The sequence below is a fragment of the Miscanthus floridulus genome, chromosome 8 (assembly GCF_019320115.1).
Source record: "Miscanthus floridulus cultivar M001 chromosome 8, ASM1932011v1, whole genome shotgun sequence".
In the NCBI taxonomy this organism is placed as follows: Eukaryota; Viridiplantae; Streptophyta; class Magnoliopsida; order Poales; family Poaceae; genus Miscanthus; species Miscanthus floridulus.
This window is the reverse complement of record NC_089587.1, coordinates 17,405,020-17,426,197: the sequence shown is the minus strand read 5'-3', so window position 1 is coordinate 17,426,197 and position 21,178 is coordinate 17,405,020. Positions and strand designations below refer to the sequence as shown.

The following is a 21,178-nucleotide window of genomic DNA, read 5'->3' as shown; positions in this document are numbered from 1 at the left end:
AAGTCTAAGAAAGAAGAATCAAGTGATGATGAAGATGCTAGTGACATTGATGATTAAGCCATGGCTCTCTTTGTATGCAAGTTAGGAAGATTCATGAAGAAAAAGGGCTATGGTGCAAGAAACAGAAGAGACAACAACAAGAGCAAAGAGTATGTGAGAAGATGCTGCAAGTGTAAGAGCTCGGATCATGTTGTAATGGATTGTCCCTACAATAGTGATAATGATGAGGATGAAAAAAAGAAGAATAAGAAGGAGAAGAAAGAAAAGAAGGAGAAGAAGATGACCTTCCAAAAGAAAAAGAAAGGTGGATGCTATGTGGTAACATGGGATAGTGATGGGTCTTCAGATAGTGATGACTCTAGTGATGATGGCAACAAATCTATCAAGAAAGTACTAGCAAGCATCGCCATCAACAACAAGCCTTCCATCTTCGACACTCCTTTGACATGCCTTATGGCAAAGCCTACCAAGGTAAAATATGATGTGAGCGATGATGATTGTGAAAGTGATGATTGTAGGAGTGATGATGAGGAGGAGTACACCAAGGATTAGCTCATGGACATGTGTGAGCATGTGCACACTTGCTTTGAGATGAAGAGAAAGGAGTGCGAAGAATTGCTTAAGAAGATCAAATCTCTTGAGCAATCCTTTGATGAGCTCAATGCCTCTCATGAGAGTCTAAAGGAAGACCATGAGATTCTTGGCAAAGCTCACTCTAAGCTTGAAAAGGCTCACTCCTCTCTTCTTAAGCAAGTCAAGGAGGAGGAAGCCAAGAAGGAGCAAGTGATTGTGCCTTATGATGTGGGTCTAACATGTGATATTCTTGATGAATCTTTTTATAAACCCATTATTGTTGCTCCCACTAACCCTTATTGTAGCACTACCACTTCTACTTCACCTTTGAGTGATGGTTTCACTTGTGATGCATCACTAATGGTGGAAAATGAGACCTTCAAGAAGGAAGTGAATAAGCTCACTCGTGCCTTAGGCAATGCCTATGGTGGAGATGCCCATTTGCTAAAGTGCTTGGGTAGCCAAAGGTTTTCTCTCAACAAAGAGGGATTAGGCTATACCCTAAGAAAGGCAAGGCAACCTTTGTCACTTCCAAAACTAGTTTTGTGAAGGGCAATGGTTGGTTTTGTAATAGATGCAAGCAAGTTGGGCATATAGAGCAATATTGCAAGACTAACAAGAACAAGCAATTTAATATATCCTCAATTAGATTTGATTCTTGTTACATGCTTATTAAGGGTGCCAATGGTGTAAAGGCTAAGTTCATTGGTACACCAATTGTAGGTCCAAAGAAGAAGGCCATTTGGGTACCAAAGACCTTGATAACTAACCTTTAAGGACCCAAGTAAGTTTAGATACCTAAAAAGAATTGATCTTCTTTTATAGGTCAATTATAAAGCTGGAGGAAGGCATTGGGTGCTTGATAGTGGGTGCACACAACACATGACCGGTGATTCAAGAATGTTCAATTCAATCAATGAAAATGATAGCAATGGGATTGATAGTATCACATTTGGTGACAACGACAAAGGCAAGGTCAAAGGTCTTGGTAAGATTGCAATATCCAATGACTTGAGCATTTCTAATGTGCTACTAATAGAGAGCTTGAACTTCAACCTCTTGTCAGTAGCTCAATTGTGTGATCTTGGTTTCAAGTGCATATTTGGAGTTGATGATGCAGAGATCATGAGTGTAGATGGCTCTAACTTGATATTCAAAAATTTTAGATATGAGAATCTATACTTGGTTGATTTCAATGCTAGAGAAGCCCAATTGTCAACACATTTGCTCACTAAGTCTAGCATGGGTTGGTTATGGCATAGAAGGCTTGATCATATTGGAATAAAACAATTGAACAAGTTGATTAAGCATGAACTAGTTAGGGCTTGAAAGATGTCACATTTGAGAAGGATAAGCTTTGTAGTGCATGTCAAGCCAGAAAGCAAGTTGGCAACACACATCCTAAGAAGAGCATGATGAGTACATCTAAGGCATTTGAGTTGTTGCACATGGATTTATTTGGACCAACCACATACACTAGCATTGGTGGAAACAAATATGGATTTGTGATTGTGGATGATTTCACTAGATATACATGGGTGTTCTTTCTTGTTGACAAGAGTGATGTGTTTGTAATCTTCAAGACATTCATCAAGAGAATTCACCATGAGTTTGAAACAACCATCAAGAAAGTGAGAAGTGAAAATAGAAGCGAGTTCAAGAATACAAGAATTGATGAGTTTAGAATTAGGCATCAATTCTTGGCCAAGTACAATCCTCAATCAAATGACCTAGTCGAGAGGAAGAATAGAACCTTGATTGACATAGCAAGATCAATGTTGAGTGAGTACAATGTGAGTCATTCATTTTGGGCCGATGCAATCAACATGGCTTGCTACTATAGCAACCGACTCTATTTTCATCCCATGATGGAGAAGACACCATATGAGCTCTTGAATGGAAGAAAACCCAACATTGTATATTTTTGGGTTTTTGGTAACAAATGCTATATATTGAAGAAAGGCACAAGATTGAGCAAGTTTGAGAAGAAATATAATGAAGGTTTCTTGCTGGGTTACTCCACTACTAGCAAGGCTTATAGAGGTTGGAATTTGGAAAGTGGTACTCTTGAGAACGTTCATGATGTGGAATTTGATGAAACCAATGGGTCCTAAGAGGAAGATGAGAATGTAGATGATGTGAGAGGTACTCAATTAGTCAATGCAATGAAGAATATGGACATTGGTGACATAAGACCTAGAGAGGTGATTGATGTTGAAGATGACAAGACTCAAGTGTTCAATAACTCAAAAGTGTAAGCTAGTGGTTCTCATGATCATGTTCAAGCGAGTGCTAGTGAAGAAAAAGTGCAAGATCAACAACAAGTGGCTAGTACATCATCTCAACCAAATGATCAACCAAATACAAGCAATCAAGTGCAAGTGCTCCAACCAACAAATATTGCAAGAGATCACCCTTTGGATTCTATAATTGATGATATATCAAGAGGTGTGCAAACAAGATCAAGATTGACATCATTTTGTGAACATTTCTCATTTGTGTCATCCATTGAACCAAAAAAGATAGATGAAGCTTTGAAGGATGTTGATTGGGTAAATGCTATGCATGAAGAGCTAAACAACTTCACAAGAAATCAAGTATGGGAGTTAGTTGAGAGGCCTAAGGATCATAATATAATTGGAACCAAGTGGGTCTTTCACAACAAGCAAGATCAAGATGAGATAGTTGTAAGGAATAAAGCAAGATTAGTGGCTCAAGGTTACACTCAAGTTAAAGGTCTTGACTTTGGAGAAACATATGCTCCGGTTGCAAGATTAGAAGCATTTAGGATCTTGTTAGCCTATGCTTGTGCCCACAACATCAAGTTGTACAAAATGGATGTAAAGAGTGCATTTCTAAATGGGTACATAAATAAGTTTGTGTATGTTGAGCAACCTCCTAGTTTTGCAGATGAGAGGAAACCCAGCCATGTCTACAAGTTGAGAAAGGCTTTGTATGGATTGAAGCAAGCACCTAGAGCATAGTATGAGAGATTGAGGGATTTCCTACTCTCTAAGAGATTTAAGATGAGAAAGGTTGACACCACTCTCTTCACCAAGAAGCTAGGCAATGACTTGTCTGTGCTGCAAATCTATATTGATGATATCATATTTGGATCAACCAATCAAGATTTTTGTGAGGAGTTCGGTAAGATGATGGCAAGTGAGTTTGAGATGTCCATGATTAGAGAACTTAGTTACTTCCTTGGTCTTCAAATCCAGCAAATGAAGAATGGCACATTTGTGAGTCAAGGCAAGTACATTAAAAACATGCTCAAGATGTTTGGCATGGATGAAAGCAAAGCTATTAGTACACCAATGGGGACAAATGGAAGCTTGGATAGTGATGCTAGTGGCAACACGGTGGATCAAAACATGTATGGGTCTATTATTGGAAGCCTACTCTATATGACCGCATCAAAACCAGATGCAATGTTTAGTGTATGCATGTGTGCTAGATTTTAAGCCTCACCAAGAGAGTCATTTGAAAGCAACAAAGAGAATATTGAGATACTTGAAGCATACACAAAATGTTGGATTATGGTATCCCAAAGGAGCAAGATTTGAGTTGATTGGATATTCGAACTTCGACTATGCGGGATGCAAAGTTGAGAGAAAGAGCACATTGGACACATGTCAACTATTGGGAAGATCACTTATGTCTTGGTCATCAAAGAAGTAAAATAGTGTAGCACTTTCAACCGCCAAAGCGGAGTACATTTTGGCCGGTAGTTGTTGTGTTCAATTACTTTGGATGAAGGCTACTTTGAGTGACTTTGGAATCAAATTCAAACAAGTGCCATTGCTTTGTGACAATGAGAGTGTCATGAAGCTCATCAACAACCTGGTTTAACATTCAAGAACAAAGCACATAGATGTCCACCATCATTTCATAAGAGACTACCAACAAAAAAGGGACATTTGCATTGAGAGCGTGGACACCGAAGATCAACTTGCTGATATATTCACCAAGCCACTTGAAAAGAAGAGGTTTTGCAAGCTAAGGAATGAATTGAACATACTTGACTTCTCAAATATGTGTTGATGCGCCCCCATTATATGACATGCCTCTCCTTCGAGCAAAGCAATATAAAATTGATTGACATGTCATTCATCCATTGCTAAGGACTTGTTTAGTGCATCTAGTCATTCCTCGCATGTCTTAGGCTCATTCATGAAAATCAAATGGATTTGATACTTGTATGGTACCACTATTGTTTGTATGCTTGAAATGATCTAGTGGTAGCATATGACATGGTTGTGGGCTTGTGAACCTAGTGTTTAATCTAGAAAATGAGCTATAAGTGTTTAATTCAACATGATACAAGATAACCCTTATTTGGAGGTGTGAAGAAGCTTGTCCTTGGATCAAACCAAGTTAAATGTCTTTTGCAAGTGATCTAGATTGATCCAAATTGGGAGAATGATCCTCACTTATCATGGTTTCACACAACCTATCTAAAATTTAGTCTCAACTTTTGTGGTCATTAATGACAAACGGGGAGAGGTTAAAGATAAGCATAAGGAGGAGAGAAACCAAAGATAGTAGGATAGATGAAAGAAAGGGGATAAGTTAAAACTTGAGACACACAAGTAAAGTTAAAGATAAGCATAAGGAGGAGAGAGACCAAAGATAGTAAGATAGATGAAAGGAAGGGGATAAGTTAAAACTTAAAGCACACAAGTAGGGGGAGCAAGCTAATAAACTTGTATGTTGCATTTGTATGTGCATTACATATGTTTGCTTGCATGGCACAAGTTTTTAAATTCCATATCCATGCTTGTGTGGTGTATGCTAGATTGTAGAAAATGATTGATGAAATGAAAAACTAGCATGCATAGGATAGCTAGATATAACTTGATCTTATATAAGTGGTACTAGAACCTTGCTTCTAATATTGATCTCATGAGGTATCTAGTTTGTCTTTGCTTTTCAAGTGATATCTAGAAAATCATGGTGCTAAGGATGGTGTTCAAATGGCTACTCTGATTGGTATCATGCTTCAAAGGTCCATTCTTTACACCTTAGCATCATTTGGTAGATATCACTCTCCCACAACTCAATTCCATGCATATGTGCCAGCTTTAAAATCCAAACTCTTAGCACATATGTAAGGGGAGCTAATGCTACCAATTTTGGGTTTATGAAACTTGTCCATATCCTTTACACATGGTAAACTACTTGGGCAAGCAACATGAATCCAAAAAGATTTTATTGAATATCTTTGTGAAAAGGTTGTCATCAATTACCAAAAAGGGGGAGATTGAAAGCTCTAGTTTGGTTTTGGCTAATTGATGAAACCTAAGTACTAACCTTTGTCATGAGTGTCATGTAGAGCAGCGTATTCACTAGTGCACTCTCTCGTGCTTCACAAGATCGAGCACAAGGTCTACTAACGACTGTTAGCAAAGTTCATGGAGATGCTGATAAATTTGTCACACGCACACGTTCCTGGATTCCATGTGTAGTGGCTATTGGCCCAACAAATTCCCACTCATAAAGACCCAATTGAGGCATTGCTTGGTTTAGAGTTGCTTCAAAGCTACAAGTTGCAAAGGTTAAATCATACTCCTCAACCTGTAAGTGTTGAAAAAATAGATATGAGAACTATGCATATAGACATACCAATAAATATAGGTATGAGCTATGAGATTCACTTTGAGCTTACCACATCAAATTGGTTGTGTTGAGCAACCGTTGCACAAAGACCTGCCATGTCATGTCTGACACCCTCATCCAAAGCTCTTATCATGATGGAGGAGAATGAAGGAATATTGTACCCAACATTCCCAAGCGCCCTTAAATAGTTGAGCACAGCATATTTTTCTGCCATAACCTGGTAGGGTTGGCGTGGGCCCGTCTCACTGATATGTACAAGCTCACCTTAGTCACCCTGCCTAGCTTCGATTAAAAAGGTAATTCGACATTGGCAGCCACCCTGTATAGTAGGGATTCTCTCAACATTGATCTCATCAACACCAAACTTTGAGAGCGTCTGTTCGAACCATTGGAGTGGTTGAATTATCTATAATAAATTTAAGAATCATATATATTAGGAAAAAGATATATGCGTAGGTGTCTTTAAAACATATTATTTTACTGAAACCATGTTCCTTACTATGCTTGGATATGGGTGCTCTGCATACGACAAGATTGGTTCGAATCCATTGTCATATATGAAGCCGAGATCCGGGGGAGGCAGTTGTCCGACCGTCTCTTCTCCTAAATTTATGTTAACACAAAATAATAACCTCCTCTATTATTTTTTTAAAAATATAATATATTCTTGTCCTACTCCGGCCATCCCATAATACAAAACATTTTTTTAAAATATTATTTATTTTGTCCTAAACTGTGCACGCGCATGATTTGTCATGTGCTAGTTACACTATCATACCCTATGCACGTGCATGATTTTGTCCAAGATGAATACATGAAATCAGTGAAAAATAATACCATTCATGTCTTAACTTGATGGTAATAATCTAGATTAGGAAAGAGCAGTCACTTACCAGATCAGGGAAAGGGAAAGAGGAGTCCACGTCGCCTGTGCTGCCTCCTTAGATGCCGGCAAAGCGTCGCTCTTGGTCTCCACGAGATGACCGGCAAAGCGTCGCTCTTGTCAGAAAGAGTAACCATGTGCACGTAGAGAGTAAAGAAGAGAAGTTACCGAGCATGTGTAACGCGTGGATAACTTCCAGAATACATTAGAGACAATTATGTAAAGACAACCACCCCTAAAATAGCAACAGAGGCGATTATTTAAAGGAAACCTCCCCTGAAAATGTTCACGTGCGAACAAGCGAGCCAAACATTTTTAGAGGCGGTTTCCTATAACAACCACTGCTGAAAATGATTGTCCGGCCAAATAGTATTGTCTGGCCTTTGTGTTTCTACTATGGCTGGACTGTCCTTCAGCTCCATTTTTAAAATTTAAGTAGTTGACCACTTTCTCTGGCATTTGTATTTAAGTGGTGGCTGGACCATGCTACGGCTCCTATTTTCTTTACCCTTCACATGGCCGCCCCTACCATAGTAAAATATAGATATAAAATTATCGGTTCATCAATGTGGCATGTGGTCTTAATATTATTACAAATGTTCTAGACATAAATGAATAATTAAGTTGTTACAACTCTGCATTCCATATCAGTGCATAGGTATGGAATGACATTTGATTTTTTCCACTTGTGCTTCTACAAGCTTGATCTTGTTTGGTAGGTCTATGAATAGTTGCATTTTGCAGTACTGATTATGCTCCTCCAAATCCTCAACGCCGTCTACTCCTAGGATCCTTTGTTTCCTAGATATAACAACATGCCTCTTTGAATTCTTGGGATTAGTATAATGCAGGACCTATGCCACATGAGTAGCAGGCACCCACGTGTGATCCTTGTAACCTACATTGTCGAGGTTGACACGTGTGAGTCCAAATTTCTTGACCTCAATGCCACCCGACTATTTGACCCATTGGCATCGAAACATGGTGATATGTATATCTGGTCCATAGTCCAATTCCCACATGTCCTCTATGAAACCATAGTGTGTGTGAACTTCCCCAAATGCATCGACATTTTCAATACGAACCCCGCTGTTTTGAGTCACCGTCTTTTGGTCCTTTGCTTTGGTGTAGAATGTGTATCCATTTACATCATATGCCTGCCAAGATGTGACCAAGGATGATGGCTCCTAAGCCAACCTCTATAAGGTTCCCCTTCCGGTAAGTCTTGTTCCCCAAGACACTTGCCAAATAGATGCTTTTGCTCATGAACAATCCATTGCTTCGAGCACCCTGGATTTTATGCTCTTATGAGTGCAATGTGTTTTTTTGATAAATGGCTCCATCACCGATAGGTATTGCAACACACAGGAGTGTGCTTCTTCCACTTGAGTGTATTCCTTGTCGATGAATATTTTCCTACCCTTGCTGCCTTTCCCCACCAACCTACCTTTATGATGAGTTATAGGCAAACTAAGTGCATGTTTATCCTTTTCCCGCAAGTAATCTTGACAAGCCTCGATGACTTCTATAGCACAATATCTCTCTATCATGGATCCCTCAGGGTGAGCACAATTGTGTACATAGCAGTTTAGAATAGACATGAATCTCTCATATGGCCACATCTCATTCAAGTACATAGGCCCGAGCTACCTAACCTGGTCAACCATGTGCATCATGAGGTGTGGCATTATATCAAAAAATGATGGTGGGAAGCACTGCTCAATTTGGCCCATAGTCTCCGCCATGAAATGCTTTAAGTCACCTAATTCGTCCTCATGGATCTCCTTCCACGTAATTTGGTTGAAGAAGTAGCACATCCGGGTGATGACCATCCTCACATATATGGGCTTTATAGCTCTAATAGCAATAGGAAGGAAACATGTCAACATCATATGGCAATCATGAGCATTGAAACCGGTTAACATCAGGTCTTTCATCGAGACTAGTCTCTTGATGCTAGAGGAGAAACCTATCGGCACTTTCAAGCCCCTTAGGCTTAGGCAGATTGCTTTTTTCTCATCATTTGTTAGGTTGTAGCTGGGTGTAGGAAGGTAGTGTCTTCTGTTCCCCATGTCTTTTGGGTGAAGCTCTGGTCTATACCAAATGTACTAGGTCCTACCATGACTTTAGTCCATCCTTTGTCTTTGCCTTAATGTCCATCAATATTCTAATGACGCTCTCAAACACATTCTTTTTGATGTGCATGCCATCGATGGAATGGCGCATGGCCAAGTCCGGCCAATAAGGCAGGTACTTGAAGAAGATTGACATCTTCTTGAATGGAACACCATCAATCGGAGGCATATCTCTCTTATTGATCTTTCCATCCTTTTTCTTTTTACCATAGGCGACTTTGATGTTCTTCACCATGTTATACACGTAATGCCCGTCCCACCTCTCTAGCGTATGCCCTGCCTCAATAGTACTACCAATGAAGTATGTCATCATCCTCTTGCTTCGGTACCTGTGTCCTTCCACTAAGAAGCAGCGGTGATGCATGTACACTACCTTTTGGGATCCCTCGAGGAACTGAGCTACAGTGTCAATCAAGCATTCTGAGCATCCCATGAATCCTTTGATCTGTCCTAAAAGGGAAAACTATCCTAGATAGTCAGTGATGGTAACAAAAGTGATGGCTTTGCATGTGAAGGTACTCTTCACAAGCTCATCCCACATTTCACTCCATGCTTCCATAGTGTCTCCATTTCTTGCATCAACGGCTCGAGAAAAATATCAATGTCGATACCTAGTGCTTTGGGCCCTAAAATTATAATGATCAGCAATAAATACTTCCTCTTCTAACACAACCATAGAGGGAGGTTGTAGATTGATAGGATCACTATCCATGTGCTGTGTGTGCTGGTCCTGTCACCAAAAGGATTCATTCCATCAATGCTCAAAGCAAACCTAATGTTTCTTAGATCTTCATGAAATTCTTGGTACTTGGCATTGAAGTCGTTCCACTATTGTGCGTCAGATGGGTAACGTAGCACGCTATCGTCTTTCTTGCATTCATTCGAAGCCCACCATCGCATGAGCTCTAAGCCCCTTGGGTTTGAGAACAAATGCCTTAAGCGATCAATCGGTGATAGATACCACATAACCAATGCAGGAATTCTTCTTTGGTTAGTATCATCTACTGCTAAGGTGTTGTTTTCCTCTTCAATGTTCTGAGAAGCATCATTTTTCTTTCTGCCCTTCTTTCTCTTTTTCCTATTGTTAGTACCTCACTGCAATCTTCATTTACTTTGTATCGACTAGCACCATAGTTTGGATACTTCGTTAGGCCTTTGAACACCACACAATAAAGGATACAATGGTTTGGACACGCTTGTATTCGTTCCACACCCATCATCAGTGGACTGATTAGCTTCTTCGCTTGATACGTGTTGGTAGGCACAAAGTTTGGCTTAGGAAACACAACAGCCAACAAAGTCAATAGGTCATTGAAGCTCCTATCGGACCAGCCATACTTAGCCTTCAAGATTAGTATGTCTAGCACAAAACGTAGCAATGACCACCTTTTCTCACAACCCTTTTCCTTCGGGTACAAATGTTCTTCCCTTGCCTTCTACACCATCTCTAAGTTATCTAGCCCTTTCAATAGTAATTCTTGTTCCACGTGGCGCAACATGTCGTCTAGGAAGTCTTCTTCTTCTTCATCTTCTTCATTGTCTTCGCCATCATCCTCCCCACCACAGCCTTCGCCACCACCACCACCTGCAGCATCATCTCTTGGACCATCATGCATCATGACACGATGGCATCATCATCTTCCCTTACTTTTGGTGGATTTGTACCTTCCATGTTGCCTACTTCTGTACATCTCTCACCTTGATGATCCCAAATCTTGTAGTTCTCCATGAAACCCCTTCTTACCAAGTGTGATCTTATCGTATTTGGATCTCGGCATACTATACGGTTCTGACAGTCAACATAGGGACAATATATATCCTTTGTCTGCTTAATCAAAGCGTTCCTTTTAGCTGCTTCAATAAAACCATTCACATCTTGTATGTAGGAAGCTTCATGTCTTCTTTTCATGTACATCCATGACCTGTACATATGTGCCCTTCAAAAATAAAAGTTATATTTGCATGAAGGTATTATTCGCATATAAATGTTGAAGCAATTGATGTCTATTTTTCTATACAAATATTACATTATTCTAGACCTAAAACTTAAAAAATGATAAAGTAAATATAGAAATTAACTAGAGTTCATGTGAGCCAAAGTAAGTTGGGCAAAATTAGTCTAAATTGCTAGGAAAAATAAAAAAATCTAACATCATGCATGTCTCTCTCTAGATCTCTAAGTGAAAGAAATGAACATGAAAAGTTTGAAAAGAGTTTAGGTATGACACTATCTCACCTCTCAAACCCAACTCCTTTGAAGGTTCAAAGGGCAAAACCTCCCCCCTCTATTTTTGCCATTTCTTGCCCTCCAAGTGAGATAATGGTGCTCAGCATGCATACTGTTCCGAGGAGGAAGAAGGGGTAATTAGGGGGAGCCATTTTTAGGGGTGGTTGACTAAAGAGAACCACCTCTATTAATACATTTGTAGGGATGGTTCTCTTAATGAACCATCTTTGAAAATAGATCACTTTTAGAGATGGTTTTGTAAAGAGGACTGCCTCTAAAGATCCATTTTCAGAGGCGGTTCTCTTAACATAACCGCCCCGAAAAATAGACGTCTATCAGAGGTGGTTTTCTTAATAGAACCACCCATGAAGATGTATCTTCAAAAGTAGTCATGGAGCTACAGTGCTCACCGACGCGGTTAGAGACGGCGTGCTAGTTGAACTACCTCTGATAGAAAAGGGTGGCATCGCTAAAAATGATTCCGTAGTATTCACTTTTAGGTCCTTCTATGTACTTTATGGTCTTGATTTTGTTGTCTATGTACTTGACATCTCCCTCCCTCAATAGAATATTCCATTTTTGCAGGAAGAACATCATTGTGGAAAAACTCATTGGAAGACCCTAGAAAAGCCTTTCCAATCCCTTTTTGGGCATTCCAAATGCTCCACATTATAATCAAGAACATGGAGAGCTTAATTTATATGGTAGTTTCTACACTATAAAGGTATCCGGAAGTCAAAAACCTCTTGTATGTTCTTAGGTAATTTGTCTCACCCTAATGCTTCCTTAAAGCAAGTCCAAATTATTTTAGCTAAGATGCAATTAAAGAAGATGTGATCGGTAGTTTCATTTACCTCACAAAGACAACAATTTTTGCTTCCTTACCATTTTCTATTTTTCAAATTCACCCCAGCTTGTAACCTAGTATCTTGTATAGCTATTAGCTAGCCACATAAAACCTAAACTTTCATAGCATTCTATTTTTCCAAAATCTTTGACATCCTTCTATTGACCATGCCCCTAAAAGTCCAAGAACTCTGCCTTGTCTTTTTATGGTCATATACACTCATACTCTGCCTCATCCTGGGATGCTGACTCTAACATGCCAAACCCTACTATAGTTTCCCTGTTTACACCCTATTCAAGTGTTTCATCTGGATGTCACAAAAGTATATCTGAGATGTTACATATGTTACAATGACAATATACGCATGCTGCAATCGTATGTTTTCAGGTGTTTTAGACATTTTAAACGTATGTTTCAAGTGTTTCATCTAGATGTTGCATATATTTTTATGGATATACCGCATGTTTTGAGCATATGTTTTAGGTGTTTCAAATGTTTCAAACTTATATTGTAAGATGTTTCAAACTTATATTGCAAGTATTTCATCTGAATATTGCAAAAGTAGATATACATGTTACATATATTGCTATCGATGTACACGCATGTTTCAAGTGTTTCATCTGTTTCAGACGTATATTGCAAATGTTTTCATCTAGGTGTTTCAAAAGTAGATCTAGTGTTGCACATGTTTGCAATGGCGCCGGTGGCTGGTGGACAGCGACCTGCAGTCCTATTTTTTTCAATTTAGCCCTTTTTTAAGAAAATTTATGTTTGCCCCCCCTGGGTGATGTAAACTGATCTTTGGACCCTAGGGGTCGGTGCCAAAACATATGGCTCCAAGGTAACACTTCTCGATGCTACTACCTATGGCGCTGAGGTGCCTAGCTACGGTGCTGACGTGGCAGGCACCTTGGAGCCATAGATCTTGGCGCCGAGGTTGGAGCCAAGGTCTGTGGCGCCGAGCTCGGAGCCATGGAGCTTGGCACCGACCTCAGAGCCATGGATCTCGATGCTGACCTCGGAGCCTTGGATCTCGGTGCCGACCATGTATTCAAAACCAACGCCAAGGTTTCCCTAGCTGAGTCTCCTTTCATATCTTCCTCCTTGTTCTTGGGGTTTTACTCTCCCCCTTCCCCCTAATCTCTTGAATCGAGCAATTTGACCTTGTAAAGTTGGATTTGATCCATAGTTCTTCAAGAGCAAGGTATGTTCTCTCCCCTCCTCATTTTGTATGCATTGGTTTGGTATATATTATGTGTATTTTGCAACCCTAAATACGTTAGTACTTATTGTTTGAAGTGATTATTATTTTTTTGTATTATGTAATGGAAGGATGCTAAGGCATGGTAAATCTAGTAAACTAAGGTAATCTCTGTCAATCGTGTTATATTATTGGTTCATTTATGTGCAACAAATGGAAAACCCTACGTTTAGGGTTTAATGGTCATTGCTTTAGGTTCTTATAACGAAATTGGTTCATTTGTAGTTATGGCCAGATGATCGGAAATGCCTTCGACCCATTGCCTCTGCCTAGTGGTGTTCCAGTGCCCATGTGCTTTTGTGGTGATCCTTGCAAGGTAGCGAAGTTCGATCAAGAGGACACATATAGGCAGAGGTATTGGATGTGTGCTAATTTTGCCTTTGAGCCTACACTTCGTCAGCGCCGCATTAACAAGATGGTGGGAAAAAGATGTTGTGTAATAATTATTTTGTGTCATATAAAGTCATGCATAGTTTATTTGGTGTGTAATATTTGAATGTATTGCAGTCCCCTCCACCACTCTATGATTTTGAGCAGTGGATCGATACTGAGATCAAGCTGGAAGACAAGGAGTGGATGCAAAAACTCTTATGGTGGGAGGCAGAGGACAAGGAATTGATCAAGAGGAGATGCAAAGAGGTGGCTGTAGAAAAGGAGCACAAGGAAGAGAAGGAAATGAGGCATGTTGCTGCGTATAGGGAGGAGAGAGAGAAGAAGCTTGAGCGTGTACGCCGAGCGAAAGCAGTGATGGAGGAGAATCTCGATGCCCTGAGGAAGGGAAAGTGGCCTCATTGCACTCAGTAGTCTCCATGACTTGCTAATTGTATGGTTTATTCATGAACAATGTTGTCTAGTCTTGGACTATTCATTGTGTTGTCATGTACTGCACTTTAATTATGGACGTACTAATGCTATTTACTGCGTTGTTTAGTTTGTCAGCATGTACTTGTATTTTCATTGTGTTGTTTAATGTGCCCTAGTATTGCACTTTTCATTGTTTTGTTGTTTTCATTATTTGTGGTCATAATATTTAGTTTAATATTGCGTAGGTAGTGAAACGAGTTCACGAACTGCAAATAAAACATAATGAACTAGTGCATTACATAATTCAACACGTACAACACATGAAATGGCATGTGAGAATATGTGCCAAACTAGAGTACAGAGGTCCTCGACTAAACCTAACATGCCTTAGGTGATTGAAGCGAACAACAAGCACATGAAATGGCATGTGAGAACATATACCAAACAAGGATACATAGGTTCATCATAGTAGTGTGGCCACATCACAAATTGTGTTGCACCTTCTCCACAGTAGCTTCCCATTGTTGGTGGTGGTGGTGGCGGGGGTGGTGGTAGAGGCCCCTTGTTCTTATGATTAGGGCAGGTCCAATATGGATCATTGTAGAGTGCCTCCTGTGAACCTACACCATTGTTGTTGTTGGTGTCTTCATCTTCGTCTTCCTTGTAACCGTTGCTAACTTCCCTTTCTAGATCGAAGATACGGTCCTACAGGTAGTAGATGTACTAATAATGCAGATAAATTGGTCAAGGATCGACCCACCTAGAGAACCCATAGTTTTCTTTGAACTCGGAAGACTGCAATAAGTATGTCCTATGAGTTGTAAGGGTATTCAAAAACATATTTAACAAACGAATAGTACTAGCACTTACCCATGCTCGTGGGCATTTGAAGAAGTGACGACCTCCGTCGTTCCCCTCGATGAACATCTACACTAAGCAATCCTCACCATGCATGCATTTTGACCAATCTTCCTTCTGATTATCTTATCCTCTGAGAGGGCACTATTGGTGGTCTTTACCGATCAAATCCGATCGCCAATTAAGCAACAAAACGAAGAGAAATTAGCAAACTTGATCACATATGCTTTTACTACTAACCAAGTTCCATATGTATTTGGAGAACATTATTTTGTAGGTCATAAACACAAATACATGAAAGAAATTATCAAAAGGCGCTTTCTGACGCTAATTTGCGCAAAAGGATCAAAGGAGACGCCCCCCAAAACCAAGTCCAATTGGGCAAAAACCCACAGAGCAAGGCTCCATGGTCAGCCCATGGCCTGCCATGCGAAGGCAGTGGTGAGGCAGCATAGTCAAGGGGTGGCCGGTCCTAGGGGGGCGGCCGCCCCCTACTGGCTCCTCTCCACCTCTCCTTCGAATGGCAGTAGCATGGCTTCATGCTATATCGGTGCATCCTGGGATTCCGCACCAAATATAGCCAGAGCACCGCCATACTTCCATGTATAAATAAGGGGGTACCCCCTCTCATAACACACACACCGCTTGAGCACTGCCTCTCACCCACTCCATTCTTTAGTAGTAGCTTTACTTTCTTAGTTGTTTTAGAGCAAGGCATAGCTACCTTGGAGAGCTTGGCTCCTTGGAAGAAGAGACCTTTGGGTATGAATAGAATTATGAGTTCATCCAAAGCTATGCTCTCACATTACATTTATAGTCATGCTTATGAACTAGAGTATGGTTATTGTGTTATGATCATGATATATGAACTAGTGCAAAGTGTATGTGTCATGAGAGTAGCACACTTAACTTTATGCTTAACCAATCATGTAAATTATATAAATAGAACTAGAGTAAAGTTGAGGTGGTGGTTCATCGTGCTGTCAGGTCCGCCCAAGTTCTTTACCTATTGATCCATAGGGTCAGGGACTCGGGGGATTTGGGTAGTTTCTGTATATGCAAGCGTGGTGCTTGGGTATGGAGGAACAGGTGAATGCATTGTCCCTTTCCACGGTGTAGGCGGTAGGTGGTAATAGCCCTGTCCGTCCCTTGTATTCCCCCACGTTCGACTGGGGTGTAGGAGTCTAAATTGTCACATGAGGTTGCTGGTAGACCAGTACTCGGTGGCCTCCTGACTTGCTTTACACTAAGCTCTAGGACTAATTATGTAACTTGTATGATTATTCAATAATCTATGTACGACTATATTAGATCAATGCCTGCTCAACTTAGGATTATTATTTTATCCTTTCTTTTCTATTTTGTCCTTTGAGGAATGCTAAATGTGTGTGTCCACTATCTTGATCATATCATTCTTACCCCTGCTATAAACAATTGGTGTAATTGCAAGCATCATTATTCAAGTTCATATCCGTACTAGTCTCTTAATCAATGCCATCCTTTGGGAAAATATAAATAACGATACCCTGAATACTTCTGGGTGAAATACTACAATGATAGCTCCGTGTGCTTGTGGATAAATATCTAAAATTGTTAAGGAACTATTAAGGCTATTACTTAGTGCCATTGCTAAATTATTAGTGAAGACACTGGGAAATACCAACAAAGCATTTCTAGCGCTATTACTAAGGATGGGTTCTAACTCTGTACTTGGTGATTGCGTTTAGAAATGCCAACAAACATTTCTGGCGCTGTTGCCGAGGATGAACTCCATTACTAGTGATGTCGCTAAGAAATGCCAACAAACATTTCTAGCGCCGTTGTTAGGGAAGGCATATTGATTAAAGAGTCTAGTAGGACATGATCATGATAATATGCATGTAAGGTAGCCAGTGGATGAAAACATGATTGTGTATGATCGGTTTTGACCTGCCGAACAACTACATCCAAAATCCAAAGGCACTCCTAAGGAAGAAACGGTCTCGTACCGCTTCTTCTACTTTTTACCGTCAGTCAAACCAGTCACCCCAGCACCATCCGCTACTAGCACTATGGCCTAGAAGTATCTCCGTGACTATTCGACCCCCGCTATTGCCAAAATACTAGTTGGGCCAACTGTCAACATCGGTGATGGGAGCTTTGAGCTTCATACCAACCTCATCACGATGGTGTAGGCAAACCAATTCCATGGTTTGCCAAGTGAGGACGCAAACGTGCATCTCCAACACTTCCTCGAATTGTGCGACACCATCGTCATCAAAGATGTCACACCTAAGAGCATCAGGCTCTGCTTGTTTCCCTTCTCCCTTTTGGGGAAGGCAAAGTAGTGGTTCTAGAAGGAAAAGGAAGCTATCAGAACATGGGACAAGTGTTCCACGACGTTCCTCGCTAAGTTATTCCCCATGGGCAAAACCAACGCCCTTAGGGGATGAATTTCAAACTTCCAGCAAAGCTCCATGGAAAGCATTCCCAAGGCATGGGAAAGGCTACATGACTACATCCAAGCATGCCCGCACCATGGGATTGATAGCTGGTTAGTGTTCTAGAATTTTTATGATGGATTAATACCCATGTCTAGGGGCCACCTCGACGCCGCTGCTGGAGGCACCTTCCTTTCCCTCACTGTTGATGGAGCCACGACTCTCATTAATAAAATGGTGTCAAATCAAAGCTGGGGGAGGAAAGGAAAACACAAAAAGGAATGCATACCATAAAGGAGACGGACATGCTTTTCATAAAAATAGATTTACTGATGAAAAGACAGGAGGAACGGGCCCAAGAGAAAGACGCCATGATGGGCACCATCCAGGCCATGGACTCACATATGACATGTGAGGTCTGTGTAAATGTTGGCCATTCAGGGGAACGATTGCCCTAAAACCCACAAAGAAGTTGCCTTCATCAACAACGGGTTTCGCCAACCAGGTAATAACGGGTGGAATAACCAGTCCCGCCGGCAAGGTAATTCGAACTATAACTCAAACTACAATTTGAATCAGCCTTCTTTAAAAGAACTAGTATTAAGCCAAGTAAAAAATAAATGAGAATATTACAAAGAAATTAATGTCAAACGATAAAATCTTAGAAAATATAAACTCTCAAATTGAAGGTTTCACTTCTGCAGTCAAAAACCAATTAAGCTTTAATAAAATGATAGAAACACAACTAGCTCAAATAGCTGCTGTAATTCCTGTTGATAGTAGTGGCAAGATTCTAGGGCAACTTGAAACTTCTTGTGAATCTATTAAAATGGTCTCAATAAAGTTTGTTAACCCTTCACATCGGGTAAACTATGGTTATTTCCTGGATCCACCATTTATTGCAAAGAAAGAAGATCCTGGTCGCCCGACTATCACATGCTCGATCGGCCCTCACACTTTTAACAATGCTTTCTGTGACCTTGGGGCGAGTATTAACATCATGTCAAAGGTAGTGTATGATATAATTTTGGGGGGACCTTTGTCCACTACATATTTCCGCTTATAGATGGCGGACCAATCTACCTGAATTCCAGAGGGACTAGCCAAGGACATCTTGGTAAAAGTCCAAAACAGCTATGTCCCTATAGATTTCGTTGTTCTAGATATGGGCTGAAATGAAGGAATTCCTCTCCTCTTGGGGAGACCATTTCTTAACACAACTAATGCTACTATCTATGTGGGATCCGGGTATGTTAACTTTTGTATTAAAGACCAAGACATAAAATGTCTATTTTATGGGTATAACAAGAACACATGTGTTAAAAGCCAACCCAAGAGACAAACACCTAAAAGGGTTAAACAGGTATGGCAAGTAAAAGGAGTAGCATCCATGTCTACTTCTCCAAGCACGGATGCATCCTCATCGAGTAAGAAATGAACGGAGAAGGGTCCTACTCATTTGACCTTAAAAGGTGAGTCCTTGCCAAAAGGTAAATTGGTAGTTATCTTTTATAATTTGCTTAAATTTTTGCTTGGATTGAAATACATCTTAAAATAATAAAACTATAAATAAATTCTTCTATACATAAATAAATGCTTTTATTAAAATATATATACATATATATTCAAACTAAACATCTCTAAAAACTTTTTAAATTTTTGAATTTTTATGTTAAAATAAAAATCTCCAAAAAATCTCACAAAAATCATTTTCAGAATAAGAATAATTTACCATTACTGATTATAATTTTTGCAATAAGTATAAAAAATAAAAAATAAAAATAAAAATTTGTTGGAAAATCAATTTCAAGCAAACCAAAGCCCCAACAGTCTCGGGCTGCAAAGAGCCGTTGGAGGCTACCTGACAAAGGGCTGGCTAGGCGGGCCCACCGTAGGGGTGGCTGACCCCAGGTAGCGACCGGCCCCTACAGTTGACCGTTGGCTATGTCCTTCGGACAGCAGGTTAGTGGCCGTTGCCACTCCCCGTCCCTCTTGGTTTTGGCCCCTATAAATACAAGGGTGGCCGGGAGGAGCACTCCACCCCTCTCACACTCCCACATTTTCACTCCTCACTCATTCAATTGCTCTCAAGTTTCTTTCAAGCATTCTCCAACAAATTCTAGTGTAACAAAGCTCTGCAAAATTCCAAGCTCAAGCTAGTTCATGGGTTCACCAATTTGTTTTTGTGCTAACCCTTAACCGCACCCGAGTTTTCACTTGTTGTTTCATTGTTTTTGCCATGGGTAGGTTTGGGAAGGCCATAGCTGATGCCATCAAAAAGGTCACAGGGTCAAGCTCCAAGCATTCCCGTGCAAGCTCAAGCTCACGCTACACCGAGCATGAAGAAAGCCCGATGCGAGAAGACGAAGAAATCGAGCCGACGGAAGAACAAGAACAAGTGCAAGAGCAATCGATGGAGGAAGACAACGAGCCCCACCTTGACTTGGAGAGAGGCCGGGAGATGGAGGCCTACCGCCTCATCAAAGACCGCAACTTCGAGCCTACGCCATTGTACAACCCCGTGCTTCTCCAAGCCATATGTATGGATGATGAATTCACCACTATTTGGAAAACCATTGGGTGGGAAGACATCAATCCTATTTAGGAAGAAGGTTCTCGTCTTTTAACCATTCAATTTCTATGTTCACTAAAAGAAGTCGATAATGGCATCACTTTTCGCTTGTTTGAAGTAGAATATTTTTTCTCTTGGAGAGATCTTGCTCAACACATAGGTTTTAGTCGGAAATGCCTAATTGACATAGATCATGCTTGTAGAGGTTTTAATTGTCACAAATTTTGGAATGAAATTTCAGGATAAGTTGTAGTTGGAAAATTTTCACCCCATAACATGGACATACAACACCCCACTCTAAGGTTCATGCACCGTTGGATTGCAATGACTTTATTCTCTAAGCAAGATATTCGAGTTGTTCATAACACTAAAATGAAAATACTTTATGCTATGATTAGAAGAATTAAGATTGCTCCTGTCCAAGAGATATTTAAACACTAGTTAGAAATGACAAAAAACATTTTCAACCTCAATATCATGCACATCTCTTATCACCCATATTGCCAATAGTGTTGGTGCATTAGAAAATCAAGAAGTGGAATATATAACAACTCCGTGCCTTATCATTGATGAGCATTATTTGATACAAGGACACCATCTAAAACATAATGCTACTGGGGAAATTGTGTTCTTCTTCCTAGGATATACAAACGAGATCCAGTTACCTAACCTGGATCTTTGTTTGTATACATCCCCTGCACTAACCTTCCCTCTTGTTTCACAAGAGGAAGCTCGCAGAAGTTCTATACATGGCAGGGTAACCCGGAGCATGACCCGAAATGACGCAAGCAGTTCACAGCCTTTTCCCATTGCACCCACGCATCACCCCGAGTAGGAACACACTTCATAGACACATGAGGCAGGAGGCTCTGGATGGGCAAGAGACGACACCACGATACTCCACTCCTCTGACTCTGAGGGGCTACCCCCACATGTGCAACCACGACATTCTATCTCGGGATGGGAGGACATTCATGCC

The 21,178-nt window shown here is 40.4% G+C and overlaps 1 protein-coding gene and 1 non-coding gene across 2 annotated transcripts; one reads left to right on the top strand and one right to left on the bottom strand.

The window, feature by feature from the left end:
- Positions 1-60: 60 nt before the first annotated feature.
- Positions 61-20,232, top strand: LOC136468635 (uncharacterized). Its single transcript, XM_066467131.1, has 5 exons — positions 61-471; positions 13,617-13,630; positions 13,771-13,861; positions 14,053-14,225; positions 19,875-20,232. The coding sequence occupies exons 1-5, from the start codon at positions 61-63 to the stop codon at positions 20,230-20,232; spliced, it is 1,047 nt and encodes a 348-aa protein (XP_066323228.1).
- LOC136478769 (small nucleolar RNA R71) lies at positions 17,625-17,731 on the bottom strand. Its single transcript, XR_010764479.1, has one exon. It is a non-coding gene; the product is annotated as a small nucleolar RNA R71 (small nucleolar RNA).
- Positions 20,233-21,178: the final 946 nt, after the last annotated feature.

Bases quoted from the DNA above. Each gene is read 5' to 3' on its own strand.
- LOC136468635 (XM_066467131.1), top strand. From the start codon at position 61: ATGGCTCTCTTTGTATGCAAGTTAGGAAGATTCATGAAGAAAAAGGGC. The intron at 13,862-14,052 runs GTAGCGAAGTTC...AATGTATTGCAG, and splicing joins TTTGTGGTGATCCTTGCAAG to TCCCCTCCACCACTCTATGA. The intron at 14,226-19,874 runs GCATGTTGCTGC...TGCCATGGGTAG, and splicing joins AAGGAAGAGAAGGAAATGAG to GTTTGGGAAGGCCATAGCTG.